General features: G+C 36.1%; 2 protein-coding genes across 2 annotated transcripts; both read right to left on the bottom strand.

Annotated features, from left to right (window-relative positions):
- Positions 1 to 3,505: 3,505 nt before the first annotated feature.
- LOC18438324 ((-)-alpha-terpineol synthase) lies at positions 3,506 to 9,848 on the bottom strand. Its single transcript, XM_088855716.1, has 7 exons — positions 9,601 to 9,848; positions 9,251 to 9,512; positions 6,800 to 7,172; positions 5,739 to 5,957; positions 4,660 to 4,798; positions 4,315 to 4,563; positions 3,506 to 4,155 (listed from the first exon to the last, which is right to left on the bottom strand). The coding sequence occupies exons 1-7, from the start codon at positions 9,817 to 9,819 to the stop codon at positions 3,856 to 3,858; spliced, it is 1,761 nt and encodes a 586-aa protein (XP_088711842.1). The 5' UTR covers positions 9,820 to 9,848; the 3' UTR covers positions 3,506 to 3,855.
- Positions 9,849 to 10,400: 552 nt separating this feature from the next.
- LOC148779278 (uncharacterized) lies at positions 10,401 to 11,352 on the bottom strand. Its single transcript, XM_088856630.1, has 3 exons — positions 11,281 to 11,352; positions 11,119 to 11,194; positions 10,401 to 11,029 (listed from the first exon to the last, which is right to left on the bottom strand). Exons 1-3 carry the CDS (start codon positions 11,350 to 11,352, stop codon positions 10,494 to 10,496), a joined length of 684 nt encoding a protein of 227 aa, XP_088712756.1. The 3' UTR covers positions 10,401 to 10,493.
- Between the last annotated feature and the right edge of the window lie 1,891 nt (positions 11,353 to 13,243).

Below are 13,243 nucleotides of genomic sequence, written 5' to 3'. Positions count from 1 at the left end.
TACAAGTTTTTGCATAAAACGCTGATACCACAGATAATTGAAAGCACGCACTCACTTTTTTTTTTGGAGAGATAAACACAACACATTTATACGCTACGTACAATTACATATTGGTTTCCTCTGTAAGTTGTTTATATCTACAACTACAAGTATACATCACTTCAATACATGGAGCCCATATGTATAGGTACTTACATCGAAACCACCCACTACCCACGTGTTGGATAACTACCCATTAGAGAGATAACTTCCCACTATCTTAACTACTCATATATTCCACTTTTACATAGAGAAATAATGATAACTTCCCACCATCTTAACAACCCATACATTCTACTTTTTTTCATCATCTTTAACATACCCCTAGATGCAAAATTTCATATTTTCTTTTAAATTTCTTGTTCTTGTTTCTTGTTACTTCTTCTTCTGCTTCTTGCTTCTTTTTCTTCTTTTTTTGTTTTGTTTTTGCTTCTTCTTCTTCTACTTGCTTCTTGTTTCTTTTTCTTCTAATTTTTTTTTTTCTTCATCTTCTTCTTGCTACTTGTTTTTGCTTATTCTTGTCCTGTGTTTTCTAAACACGCTTTTTTGTTTATGCCTTCTCATTAGGCACCCTCATGCCGTTTACAATTTCTTTTTTACGTCTTCTCATTGGGCACCCTCGTACCTTTTATAATTTCTTTTTTACGTCTTCTCATTAGGCACCCTCATGCCTTTTACAATTTCCTTTTTTTGCTTTCTCATTAGACACCCTCATGCCCTTTCATACCATCATCATGCCTTTCTATGGCATGATAAACTATGACTGTGATGTTTATTTTCAGTTTTTCAAAAAACATTTTTCCTATGTCTACCCTAAGCATGAATTTCCCATGCCTTTCCATGGTACAACATATCAGGACTGTTGTGTCATGTCTTTCTTCTTACCGAAAAAATCATTTTTCATTTTTCTTATGCCTACATAGGCATGGATTTCTCATGAGGACTACTCATGTCCCCTTTTCAGAACTTTTTTTTTTTTTAAATCTCATTTTCTGAAAACTTTTGCAAAAATATGACATCAAGAGCTCTCCAATTTTATTTCCCCACTTTTTAAAAATTTCCATTTTCTTTTTTAAAGATCATCACATTTAAGAAATTCAACTTTGAAAATTGGAATCAATAGTTGAAAAATATTTTGACTACTATAGTGTGTCTTATGAACTAGACTAGGAAATTAAATAAATAGATTTTAAATGCTTATCAACTTTTTTTCAAAATTTTATAACCTTTATCGTGAATTTTGTTTATGACTTGCTGAATTAAATTTCCATACCAACTTCTTTGGCAACTTGTGATCTCTTTATCTCCTTTGACAACCTGGGCTCTCCTATGCCTATATTTTTGGTAGCCTGAGCTCTCCTCAACTTGGACTCTCCGCATCAATGCATATCTCTTCGTTTTCTCACAACTTGGGATCCGATGTTTTTTTTTTTTTCTGTTTTATCACAACCAATACTCTCCACACCAATGACTATCTACTTTTTTTCATTTTCCATTTTTTTTACAACCTGCGCTCTATGGGTTATGGGCCCACCACGCTTCCGTTTAGACAAATTTAATGCCCTCAGCTCTTTTAGACAAATATTCCAAAGGAAAAAATATGAATACGTTTGAATTTTATAAGCATTTTACCTCTAATACTTTTAGTATCGCACTTATGACCCTGTTACTTTTCTTTTCTTACTTTTTTTCCTTCAATCATAAGTAAATTATTTAAAAACTAAAGTACCATCAGTCAAATTTATCTCTCTACCTGCCCCTCTCTTTACTTACCCTCTTTCTCTTTATTGCTCTACCCGCCCTCACTTTCTCTCTCTACCTACCATTTCGCTCTATCCAAGAGAAGGAAAGGTGGGAAGAGAGAGAGAAGGTAGACAGAGAAAGAGGGAGGGTAGATAGAGAGTAAAAGATCGAGAGGGAAGGTAAAGAGAGAAAGAGAGAGAGGGGGCGGGTAGAGAGACATATTTGACAGGGGGTAGTTATAGTTTTTAAAACAATTACTTTTTGATTGAGGGTAAAATCAAGAAAAAATAGTTGATGGGTCATGTGTGTGATATGAAAAGCTTTAGGCGTCGAATGTCTACAAGGTTTATTTTGGAGAATATATTAAGATATGAAAAATAATGTTAGATAAATTATTTAGAATACCTTCAACAATCTTGAGAATCGCAAAATAGTGCGTCCAAATAGAATTTCCATGCCCGCCCCTACATTTTTAATGAAAAAAAAATGCCCCCTTGAAAAATAATTGCTTTTTAGTATAAAAGCAAGATGAAAAAAATTAAAAAGAAATGTAAACATTTGACTTGTTTGATAACACCTAGAAGCATTAAAACTGACTATGAAAACAACTAAACTAAAGAAGATATAGACCTTCTCTCGATAAAAGATACAGAATTGAGTTTAGGTGTCCTAGATTGAGGCTTGGATCTACCAAGTTAGGAAGGTCGGGCCTAGGGCCCTGACTCGGGGTATGCCCTTGTTTTTGTTTTTTTCATTTGATTTTTTTCATTTATTTCTAAAACGCATATTTGTGCGAGCGTCCAGTTTTGTATTGCCAACGACGATACATGGACGGTATTATGGCTAGTCTGTCACCCGCATCATAATTTAACATGACCCATTCTCTATCGAACCCCTTTTGACAAGTTTATGCCTAAAAACGAAGCAAAGACTATTGTCTCTGCCAAAATTTTTAAATTAAAAAACACACTCATTTGCATCCATCTTTAAGATGGATGCTTAATGCCACGGGGTACGCAAATAAAGATGTGCCTCCTGACACATGGAACAATTTCCTATTAAAAAAAAAACAGCAAAATTTGAGAAAGTCCGCTGGAATTATGAATTGTAAATAAGCTTAGGAGCAATTGTGAAATGCTAAAAGATTGCTTAGTCCCAGGGGAATATATTATCGATTTGCTCCCTCCGGAATAACACATGCTAGGCAATAGATTTTAAATTTTTATCAACTTTTTTTAAAATTTTTATAGCATTTCTCTTAAATTTTGTTCGTGACCTGTTGAATTAAATTTCCATACCAAATTCTATTTCCATACCAAATTCTTTGGCAACATGTGATCTCCTTATCTCCTTTTTGACAACCTGGGCTCTCCAATGCCTAAATTTTTGGTAACTTGAGTTCTCCAAGGCCTATCATCAACTTAGACTTTCCACACCAATGCCTATCTTTTCTTTTTTTTACAACTTGGGATCTGATGCTTTTTTTTTTTGGTTCTGTTTTTGTCACAACCTGTGCTCTCTACTCTAATGCCCATCTTCTTCTGGTTTTTTTTCTTTTTTTTTTACAACCTGTGCTCTGTGGGTTATGGGCCCACCATGCTTCTGTTTAACAATCTGGGCTCTCTTCACAACTTGAGCTGAACTCTGATACCATGTTGAAATTTTATGGATAAGGCATTGATATCATGTTGCAAGTTTTTGGATAAAGCATTGATACCACTGATAATTGAAAGCACGCACTCACTTTATTTTTTAAAGAGATAAACACAAACACATTACACAAAATTACATGTTGGTTGCCTTTATAAGTTGCTTATATCTACAACCACAGGCACACATCACTTCAATACATGGAGCCCATATATATAAGCGTTTACAATAAAACTACCTACTACTTACGTGTTGGATAACTACCCATTACCTACGGGAAGAGAGAGAACTTCCCACACTATCTTAACTACCCATATATTCTACTTTTTCATAGAGGTAAAAATAACATCTCACTATCTTAACTACCCATACATTCCACTTTCTTTGCATCATCACTTTAGATCCAAGAAAGGAAAATAAACCCTAAACATCAACACAAATGGGTTGGAAGAGCAAGGAGTTGAAGTGATCAAGTGTTGTACTGCTAGTAACACCGAAGCCATCACCATATTGATACATGAACTCAGAGGATCTTGCAATATTTAAAGCATGCTTGATGAAGGTCTTTGGAAGTGGAGATGGAGTACGGCATTCTTGATGAAGATGCTTCCATATATCATTGATTAAATCCCTAATGTGCTCCCGCGCTTGTTCCTCTGATGCACCAGTCTCTTGCATGTAGCATTGTATTGATTTAAGTACATCTCCTCTTTCTTGTTCATCCTACAATAGCAATATACTTTCTCAATTCTTGGATAAAATGAGTTCAAAATGTGCATGAGAGAATTTCTGCGATTTACTAGTTGTAACATTTTATTTACATTAGCTAATAAAATCAAATAACGTTCAATTGAACTTCTAAATCAAATGTGGTGCACATACCGTACTTGTTCCCATATCATTGGTAAGTCGTAGAATGATAGAACAGAACCAGACAATCTTTGGACCTTGTTCTAAAAAATCAACAACTTCTTGTGTAATTCTCTCTCCTGAGAGAAAATAACCAGCAATCAAAACAAGCGGCCCCGCAATTGAGGTATAGGCATTGCTCAAGTACTCATCTAGAGTTGGTTTGTACCCACTGTGAAACCACTTTGCTTCTTTCAAGTATGCCTTGCATAGGCCAGCCCACTGTAACAGGAGAAATATATGCATCAGTAACTTCACAAGGGTAAGTCACATAAAACTTAATGGATATTGAGACCAAGTTAAATAGGAAATGCATACCGCTTTGCTGAGGGATCCGATGATGCAACAGCCCTGTTCCTTTAGACTATCATAGACCATTTGATTCATAGTATTGTACAAGGCCATGTAACAGATTTTCATGTACTCAGGTAGTGACTCCATGGCTTTGAGGTCCCATCTATTGATTCAAGGACATAAGAGTAAGTAGTTGGATACAAGAGCCACACTGCCCTGCTTTATCCTCCATTTTATTGAGGGATTTGTTGACCTAACTCCTTAGTTTATGACATTTCATGGGTGATTTGCTCACTTACATCCTTGCTTTGTGATGTTTGCAACACTTTTCTAAGAAATGGAGGATTTAAATTCTTTTTAATGAAAACTAAACTATGACATGGGAGGAATTTTATTATAATATAAGAAGGCTAGTTTAGACCTCATGCATTTAATGGCAACATTGATATGTGAATTCTGCACCATTTCTATGAGAGATACATATGGTTTATGTTATATTAGGGTGAGAGCACTCAATAGAAATGGGAGCATAAAAGCTAACCTATAAAAGGAAAGTACGGAAAAATCATTTTGTGAGTATAATATATATAATGGGACAATAACATATCAATCCCTAGGATTTTGATACAAACTTCGGGCTCAATGTACTAATAATGTCTGGTTGATGTTAAGTGGTTGCACTGGAGGACAATTTTGGTTCAATTCAATGACTTTGGTATAGCATAGTATGGTTCACAATTATAATATGCGCAGATTATGGCTGCAATGAACTGATGGTTTGAATCTAAAGTAAAAATCAAGTTTGGTAAAAAGCCATATGTAACCAATTCTTAATCTGTTTTGGGTGGACAAACCAACTGGTTTCAAATGATTGGATTAGCTAAACGGGGATGGCCAATTTTAATACATGTTTTCAAATTATAATATTCATTTTTCTCCTCTTATTTCAAAAAGTTGGTTCAACCGATTCAACTAGTTGTCGGACTGGCTTTGACTAGATCAAAACCCTCACCAGTTCGGTGGCCGATCTAATCCCTATAACATTGACAAAATGTATTGATGTTTATGAACATATGGAATAAGTAATTTAGCGAGTATCATACCTTTCAACTGCTTCAGTGAAGAGCTCTAGTTCCTCTATTGATCCATACACATCATAAACATCATCTATTACTGTTAAAAGAATGTTAGTTTTGGCCATGTCCCTCCTTGACCTGCCATATTGAGGCTCATAAGCTACCCCAGAAGAAACCATGAAACACTCCAAGGTCCGCTCCCTAGCAAAAGGAAGTTTCTCACTCAGCCTTGTGTCTCTCCACCACCTGTTGATAAATACTTCTTATTCACAATTCGGCAATAGGTTCTTTTTAATCAATAATGGATGTAAAATTTCTTTATATCACTTTTTGGCAACGGTTAGTTTTGAAGTTTTCAATAAATCAAATTCATGATAGACTCTTATGAATTTTGGGCATTTGGAAATTATGAAAATTCAAATAGAAATCAGTCAGAGACCTACAAAACCAATTTTAAAAGACTTCAAAAACTTAATTAAAGAAAAATTGTTCCACAGAGCTCTCGTATTGAAGTTCATATATAAATTTATATCTTCTTGGCAAAATATAAGGTAAATGGTCAAATCATCTTACAAAGTCTGATCAAACCATTCTAATTAATGGTACCAGTTTTACTTTTATAGTTTCATTTCAATCAGATACCTTCTCATATAATATATCAAATAATAACCAAGTTGTTCTATCTTAAGGATTGGTAACTCTAAATGAGCAAGGGTAATTTGATAATTTGGACCATCGCAAGTCACAATAATATCGTTATTGTTTTGTATTGCCAAACCTGAAAAACCAGGTGTTTTATTATCATTTTGCTCAAGCCAATTAAGTCGGCCAAATTATTGAAAAATCACTGTTTGCTCGGGTTCCCAACCTTGAACAAAGATAACTTGTGAAACTTAAATCATAATAATCCTAATTTAGATGGGTTGATTTGACAACTTTAATGATGTTGTATGATAATATGGTCATTTAGTTGATATTTTCCCCATTTTCTTATTCACTCTCTAAATATATCTAACAACCCTATTTTCTCTTGATAGGACATAATATAAAATGCTTTGAAGTATTTTTAAAAACTTGGTGAACATTACCTGAACACTTCTTTAAGATCTGCTACGTGAAAGGATTGAACCATGTTGAAATTTAGCTTTGCAAGTTCAAGCAAAATTGGGTTCCTTTCTTTTTCCCCTTTGTAAACATCGATGTTATATCTGGCTTCCAGTCTAACCTTTCTCCGAGAACGGGGAAGCTCTAGGGCATGGTGCACTTGCTCTCTAAGAAATGGTTCCATGCTGTACATCTTAGCCTTCAAATGCTTGGAAGTGAAGGCCTTAGCTTCATCTAATAACTCTTCTCCTGGTAAAGCAATACATGAAGCTTCAAACAAGCTTAACATACCCTTCACATCTCCACTCACTTTTGTAATAAAACTCCCATCTCCATCTTTGAAGGGGTTGAATACATCTGTTCATCACAATCATGTTGTGTAAATTGGAGTGCTTACAAAAAGGATTCTATGTGACCCCCACCTACATATCTAGTATATGTTACCCTTTGTCTCTGCTATCAGATCTATATAGATGGCTAAGATGACTTGAGTCACAATATCACAAATTGGCTTTTACCGTCAAATCTTGATCGGACGACTCAGAGTTTTTTATTTTAAGTTTGTATTCTATAAATAATTTTAAAGCAAAATTTGGGCCATACATAGATATGTTAGGGGCACACATGAACAAAATAATAATAAAATATTTTTAAGATGAACAATTCCCAGAATACCTTTGAAAATTTCAGGTTCATTTTTGTCATTTATTTTTACAAAAAATATTGAATTTTTTTTCCCAGGTTCACCCTAATTTTATGATGGGACACCTAAAATTTCATCCAAAAATATTTTGTAGAAAAAAATGAAAAATAAAACAGTGTCTAGCGTGACATTGGGGTATGAACAATAGCAGCCGTTCGATTCAGATTGAACGGCTAAAAAGTGGGATCACATGAACGTTATAGGTTCTTGGGCAAGATAAAAGCACTTCCCTTACAAAAATATGCTAAAAAGTCATTCATGGGATCTACAAAGTTTACAAATGTCAAAGAAAGTGGGAGTTATTTTCACTCGCACTCTCTCTCGAAATGAATTATTGTTCAAATTATAGTTAAAATTTTGTTCAAAATTTTGTTCTCTATTAAAGCCAATTTTGTAATTATAGTCAAAAGTATTAAATTTTTTATTATAAAATCGAAAATTAAAAAAAAACATATGAAATGTCAAGTTGTTTTATCATTGGGCTATTATCCAAAAATAAAGGAAAGCTCTCGCCGTTAAAATGTCATAAAAATAGGATTTAGTATGTCTCGTTTCCTAAAATTTTCGTGTCTTTTATTGTATTGGCATAGTCATTTAAAAATATTTAGAATTTAAGACTTTATCAATTATATCATTCATTAGATGTGTTATGAATTAGATATTTCTCCACAGTAAGAGTGATTTACTTACATATCTTAAAATTTTAGGTAAAATAAGAAATGCTCTACTTTGAAATTATAAAGAATGTGGGTCAGCCCACCTATTTTTAGTTTTTCTATAATGCCTTTCGGTCATCCTGAATTTTGATTTTAAAATTTTATTATTATTATTATTATTATTATTATTATTATTATTATTAGTTTTTTCTTTAGTAGGGCAGTGCCCCAACTTTCTTTATAATGAAAAAACTAAAAAAGAAACTAGAACAAAAAAATTCAAAATTCAAATTGTTCGAGGGTCATTATGAAAAAAATATAAGAAAAAGTAGATCGACCAACCTTCATTGTAAATTTCACCTATAATTGGAGCAGTTCGAATTTTACTAGGATGTCTGCGGAAAACACTCCCACATTAATTGAAATCCCAAGAAAACCAAGCTCCGTCTCGGCTCAAAATCTTCGCGTCCCTGACCGGGGCATTTTTGTTTTGTTTTTTTGTTTATTTAAATATCTCTGTTCTCAAATGTAGTTTTTAAAAAAAAATAAAAAAATGAAGGGCATTTCCCCACTTGCCCAAGAAAGAGAGGGCCTTGGAAAGTGGCCAAGGCTTGGCCACCACTCTCCTTCCCTCTCCTCTCCCTCTCTTTCTCATCTCTCTCTTAGATTTCTCTTGATGAGATGATGCGCTGCTCTGAATCTTGACGATTGAGAAACCAATCACGAGAAGTGAGAAGCCATGGTTGAATCTAGAGAGAGATTCATCAAACTCCGCTTAAAATTTAAATTATTTAACATTCTTGCTCTTAGTGTATTTAATAAATTTCAAAACCCACTTTGATATGTTATTGGATGGGCTCTATGATTTTTGATCAAATATCAAAATTAATTGTGACCACCTTATACAAAAGATAAATAATTTTATTATATATTTATCCATTTAATATTACATAATAAAGAATGGTAAAAATCATTATATACAAACAGAAATAAGTATGGGTATCAGGAGAGTGAGATTGAGAGGGAAGGGAGAGAGAGAAAGAGATATATAGATAGAGAAAGTGTGTTTGGAGTACCTGGAGAAACACTATATCCATGTTCCCTTAGGATTCGAAAGCGAAGGGCCACAGCATGTAGATCATTGCCTGACGACCCTCCGATGTTATTGGTGTAAATGGCATCAAGAACGGTTTTGATCTGGTCCTCAAAGAGGTAGCCAATTCCAAGCCGTTCGATTTTGTCGACGAGTTCCATCTGAGCCATTGGATCATCAGTGGCCTCAAAAATAAGTGTGGCTTGTTGCCTTAGATCCTCGGCTCGGATCTTATACGACTCACCCTGCAATTCACCAAAATTATAGCTGAAATCAACAGGAATTTCTGGGAATGGGGATGCTAATAGCCTTATTTTAGAGCCAAGGACTAACCGTGTATTCAGTCCTTATGGACTGGATGGTGTCATAGTCCCAAAGATTGGGCCTATAATTTGCAGAGCGTCGAGGCGTCGATTCGAGAGTTGGAGGGCTCGAGGCGCCCCGCACCCCCCAGTTGAACCTTGGTGCACCCTTGGCTAACAGTGGGCTTGCCCTAGCTTCCGTGCGACCCTCGAGGAATGAAGATAGAGAGAGAGGAAAGCTCACAGCCATTGTACTGCTTAGTGTCTAGCACCCACTTCAGACACCACGCATTCAAGACAACTTCATATATACTAACAGTTTTGATCAATGGTTTAAAAACCGGATCGGTGACTCGGATCGGGCTTTTCAAAAACCGATCCGGATCGGCGAATCGGCGGTCCGGATCGGAATCGGGTGAATCGGTCAGAATAAAGCTTCAAAAAAATCCGAAAAAATTATTAAAATTCATTATAAATATTATTTTTTAGGAATTCAATAAAAAATGAGGGTACTCCATTAAGAATGTTCATGTTTTTGGATGAATATGCGAATATTGATATGTTCTTTCCCTACATGAACCGCCATTCAACATTTAATTTACATCACACAAAAGGATAAACATAGAATTATCATGGAATAAGTATATCAACATACATGGACTACAATAAAGTATAAATTTAATAACATACGATCTAAAAATAAAATGATAGACGACGTTGTTGTTCTTCTTGGTCACGCTGGTGCCATTGATTGAATTCGTTTGACAATTCATTGATTCGATCTAAAAACGAATCATCGATATTAGCGGCCGTCTGACTATTCCCAAATCCCTGAGTGTTAGTGTTTTGTTGTGTTCCCAGTCCAAAATCCCCGAAGCTTGTCCATCCTTCATGCTCACCTGCACTGTCGTGCTCATCCCTACACTATTGCTGTTGGGACTCGATATGTGAATAGTATGGCTGGGATAGGGTGGCCTCAGAATCATCATCTCTCTCATTTTCTCTTAGACCCCCTTCCCACTCTCCCTCATTAGGTGCAATATCATCGACATATTGTGGATACATTGGCTGGCTGCTTCCTCTTTCATGCCGCTCATCAGTTTCTTCAATATCTTCATCACCGATAGCCTCAAGGAACGCTCTCTTGTGCAACACTGGCTCCTCCTCTTCGACTACCCATCGGTCTGTTGTGTCTGTGACAAATATTGTGTCTAAGTCTATCGGTCCATAGTCTTCAAGCTTCCTTCTTATTTGTCGCTCTCTGAGGTTTAAATTATAATGAACGTAGACTAGTTTATGAAGCTTCTCAGAAGCGAGTCGATTCCTTCTAGTAGTGTGCAACCATTGGAACGTACTCCAGTTGCGCTCACAGCCAGTAGCAGAACATGTCTGGGAGAGCACCTTGATTGCTATCCTCTTTAGGTGAGGTGCATCAGTACCATATATCTCCCACCATTCAGCTGGATTAAAATGTAAAAAGCATTGTAAGGGCAAGAACAATTCATAAGATTAAATATATGAATAAACAAAATATTAGCGAGAGGATAACCTGGATCCATCATAGTTCGAGAATTTCTGGCAAGTCTAGTTCCGAAGGATCCTATAGCATCCCTATACATAGCAAGCTAAAACAAATATATTACGTTTTAGCGCATTATTCCTCACAAATATAACAACTCAATGAAGTTCTTACCCAAACATTAAATAATACCTCTTGTATTGCTGCTACTTGGTTTCGATGGCTTCTCTCCAACCTTGCAATAATGTATCTGACCCCTTCCATAATCTTGTGGGGTTGTTCAGGTGTCAAATAGAAAAATTTTGGGTTGAAGTAGTAACCTAAAAAATATATAGGTAGAAAAATGTCATTTACAATTTCATAAAAAAATGATTTAAACTGAAACATTGTAATGATATAAATATATATTTACCAGCATAATGAATTGGACGTCCGAATTTGGTGTTCCACCTCTTTTCTATAATCTCGATCACTTTGCTAGCAAAATTACACTTCTCCCCAATAGCTGATTTCGCCCTCTCAATACCTTCATAAAGGATACCCATGGTAGCTTTCTTATCAGCATCCACCATTCTTAACACCGTGACCAAAGGGGCAGTGGCCTCTACAACACTGGAACATCGAGACCAGAACAGCCTATTTGAGATTATGTTATCCACTTTTACACCGGTACTGGACTTCGAGAGGCGGTCATTTAACCACTCTTCACAAGTAAACAATCTCTTTAATGCACCTTCAGATTGTCGAATGGAGTCCACAGCTAAGTAATCGGTCGCAAAGCGGGTTATGGCAGACCTGATTATCTCTTTTTTCTTAGAGTGTTCTCTAAACAGAAATAATATTTTCGAGTGGTTGTATATAAATCTCGACACCAACCTTGCTTCATCTAGAGTCTCCTTCACAATTTTGATCTCACCGATTTCCTCTAACATAAGATCGATGCTGTGTGCAGCACACGGGGTCCATACTAGATGCTTCCTCTTATCCATCAACTTGCTGCCCGCAGAAACACATGCACGCGCATTGTCCGTAATAAACTGGACTACATGCTTATCCCCCACCTCCTCCACTATCTGATCATATAGTCGTACGTAGAAGTTTGCATCCTTCTTCGTCCCTGATACGTCTTTGCTAGACAAAAAAGCTGTACCTTTTGGGGAATAGGCCAAGAAGTTTAAAAACTCCTTTTTGCTAACTTTATTCAACCAACCATCACTCATGAGAGTAATTCCTGTCCTTGGCCAACTCTGTTTATATTCTTCAATCCACTTTTTAACTTCCTCTACCTCTTCGTCTAATATTGGCCCACTGAGCTCATATGCCGTCGGGGGTTTTACCCCGGGCCCGGCTCTCTGGATTGCACTAACCATAGGTGGAAAATATGGGCTATTGGCTGCATCAAAGGGAATCCCTTTATCGTAGAACCATTTACCAATATATCTCCCTAACATGTTTCTTGTACCTTTAACCATGCCTTTTAAGGTCATCTGTTGTGACTTAGGCTTTGAGAGAAATGGGTCTTTACGACCATGACCTGCAATACTGGCACTCCTAGGTAACTTAGAAACAATTTCTTCAACAACTGATTCTTCTTGATACATATTGCCACCAACCTCTCCATACATATTTGAGCTGGGCCCGCCATACATGCTCGAGCTGGACCCGCCATGCATATCTGAACTAGGCCCACCATGCATATCGGAGCTAGGCCCACCATGCATGTCTGAGCTAGACCCACCAGGCATTCTAAACCCACATTCCCTCTGATATTGTTCATATAAACTCAATCTTGTGGCCATGTCCAGCTCATTATTATATTGCTCTTTTAGGTCATAATTATATTGCTCTTCTGTATCATTCCTGCTTGATGGTGTATATAAACTAGCTATCTCCTCATTCATCCTATGTTTGGCAATTTTTTTACCTTTGCTAGCATTAAGAATTGCCACCATCTGTTTTTTTACATTACTAGGGACACTAGTGCATGCAGAAACTTCTCCCTTAACCCCTGCCAAGTGTTGCTTGAACCTATGTACCCCACTACTTATCATTCTTTGACAGTAATTACAAATAATTTTGTCTTTCTTGTTGGGATCAAGTCTGACCCCATGTTGCCATGCAGGGTCTTCTGTAGATCTTGACATGATTCAACTGT

This window comes from Amborella trichopoda, chromosome 13 (assembly GCF_054954075.1).
Source record: "Amborella trichopoda isolate Santa Cruz 75 chromosome 13, AtrichopodaSantaCruz75HAP2 v2.0, whole genome shotgun sequence".
NCBI classification, from domain to species: Eukaryota; Viridiplantae; Streptophyta; class Magnoliopsida; order Amborellales; family Amborellaceae; genus Amborella; species Amborella trichopoda.
This window is presented reverse-complemented; position numbering and strand designations above follow the sequence as displayed.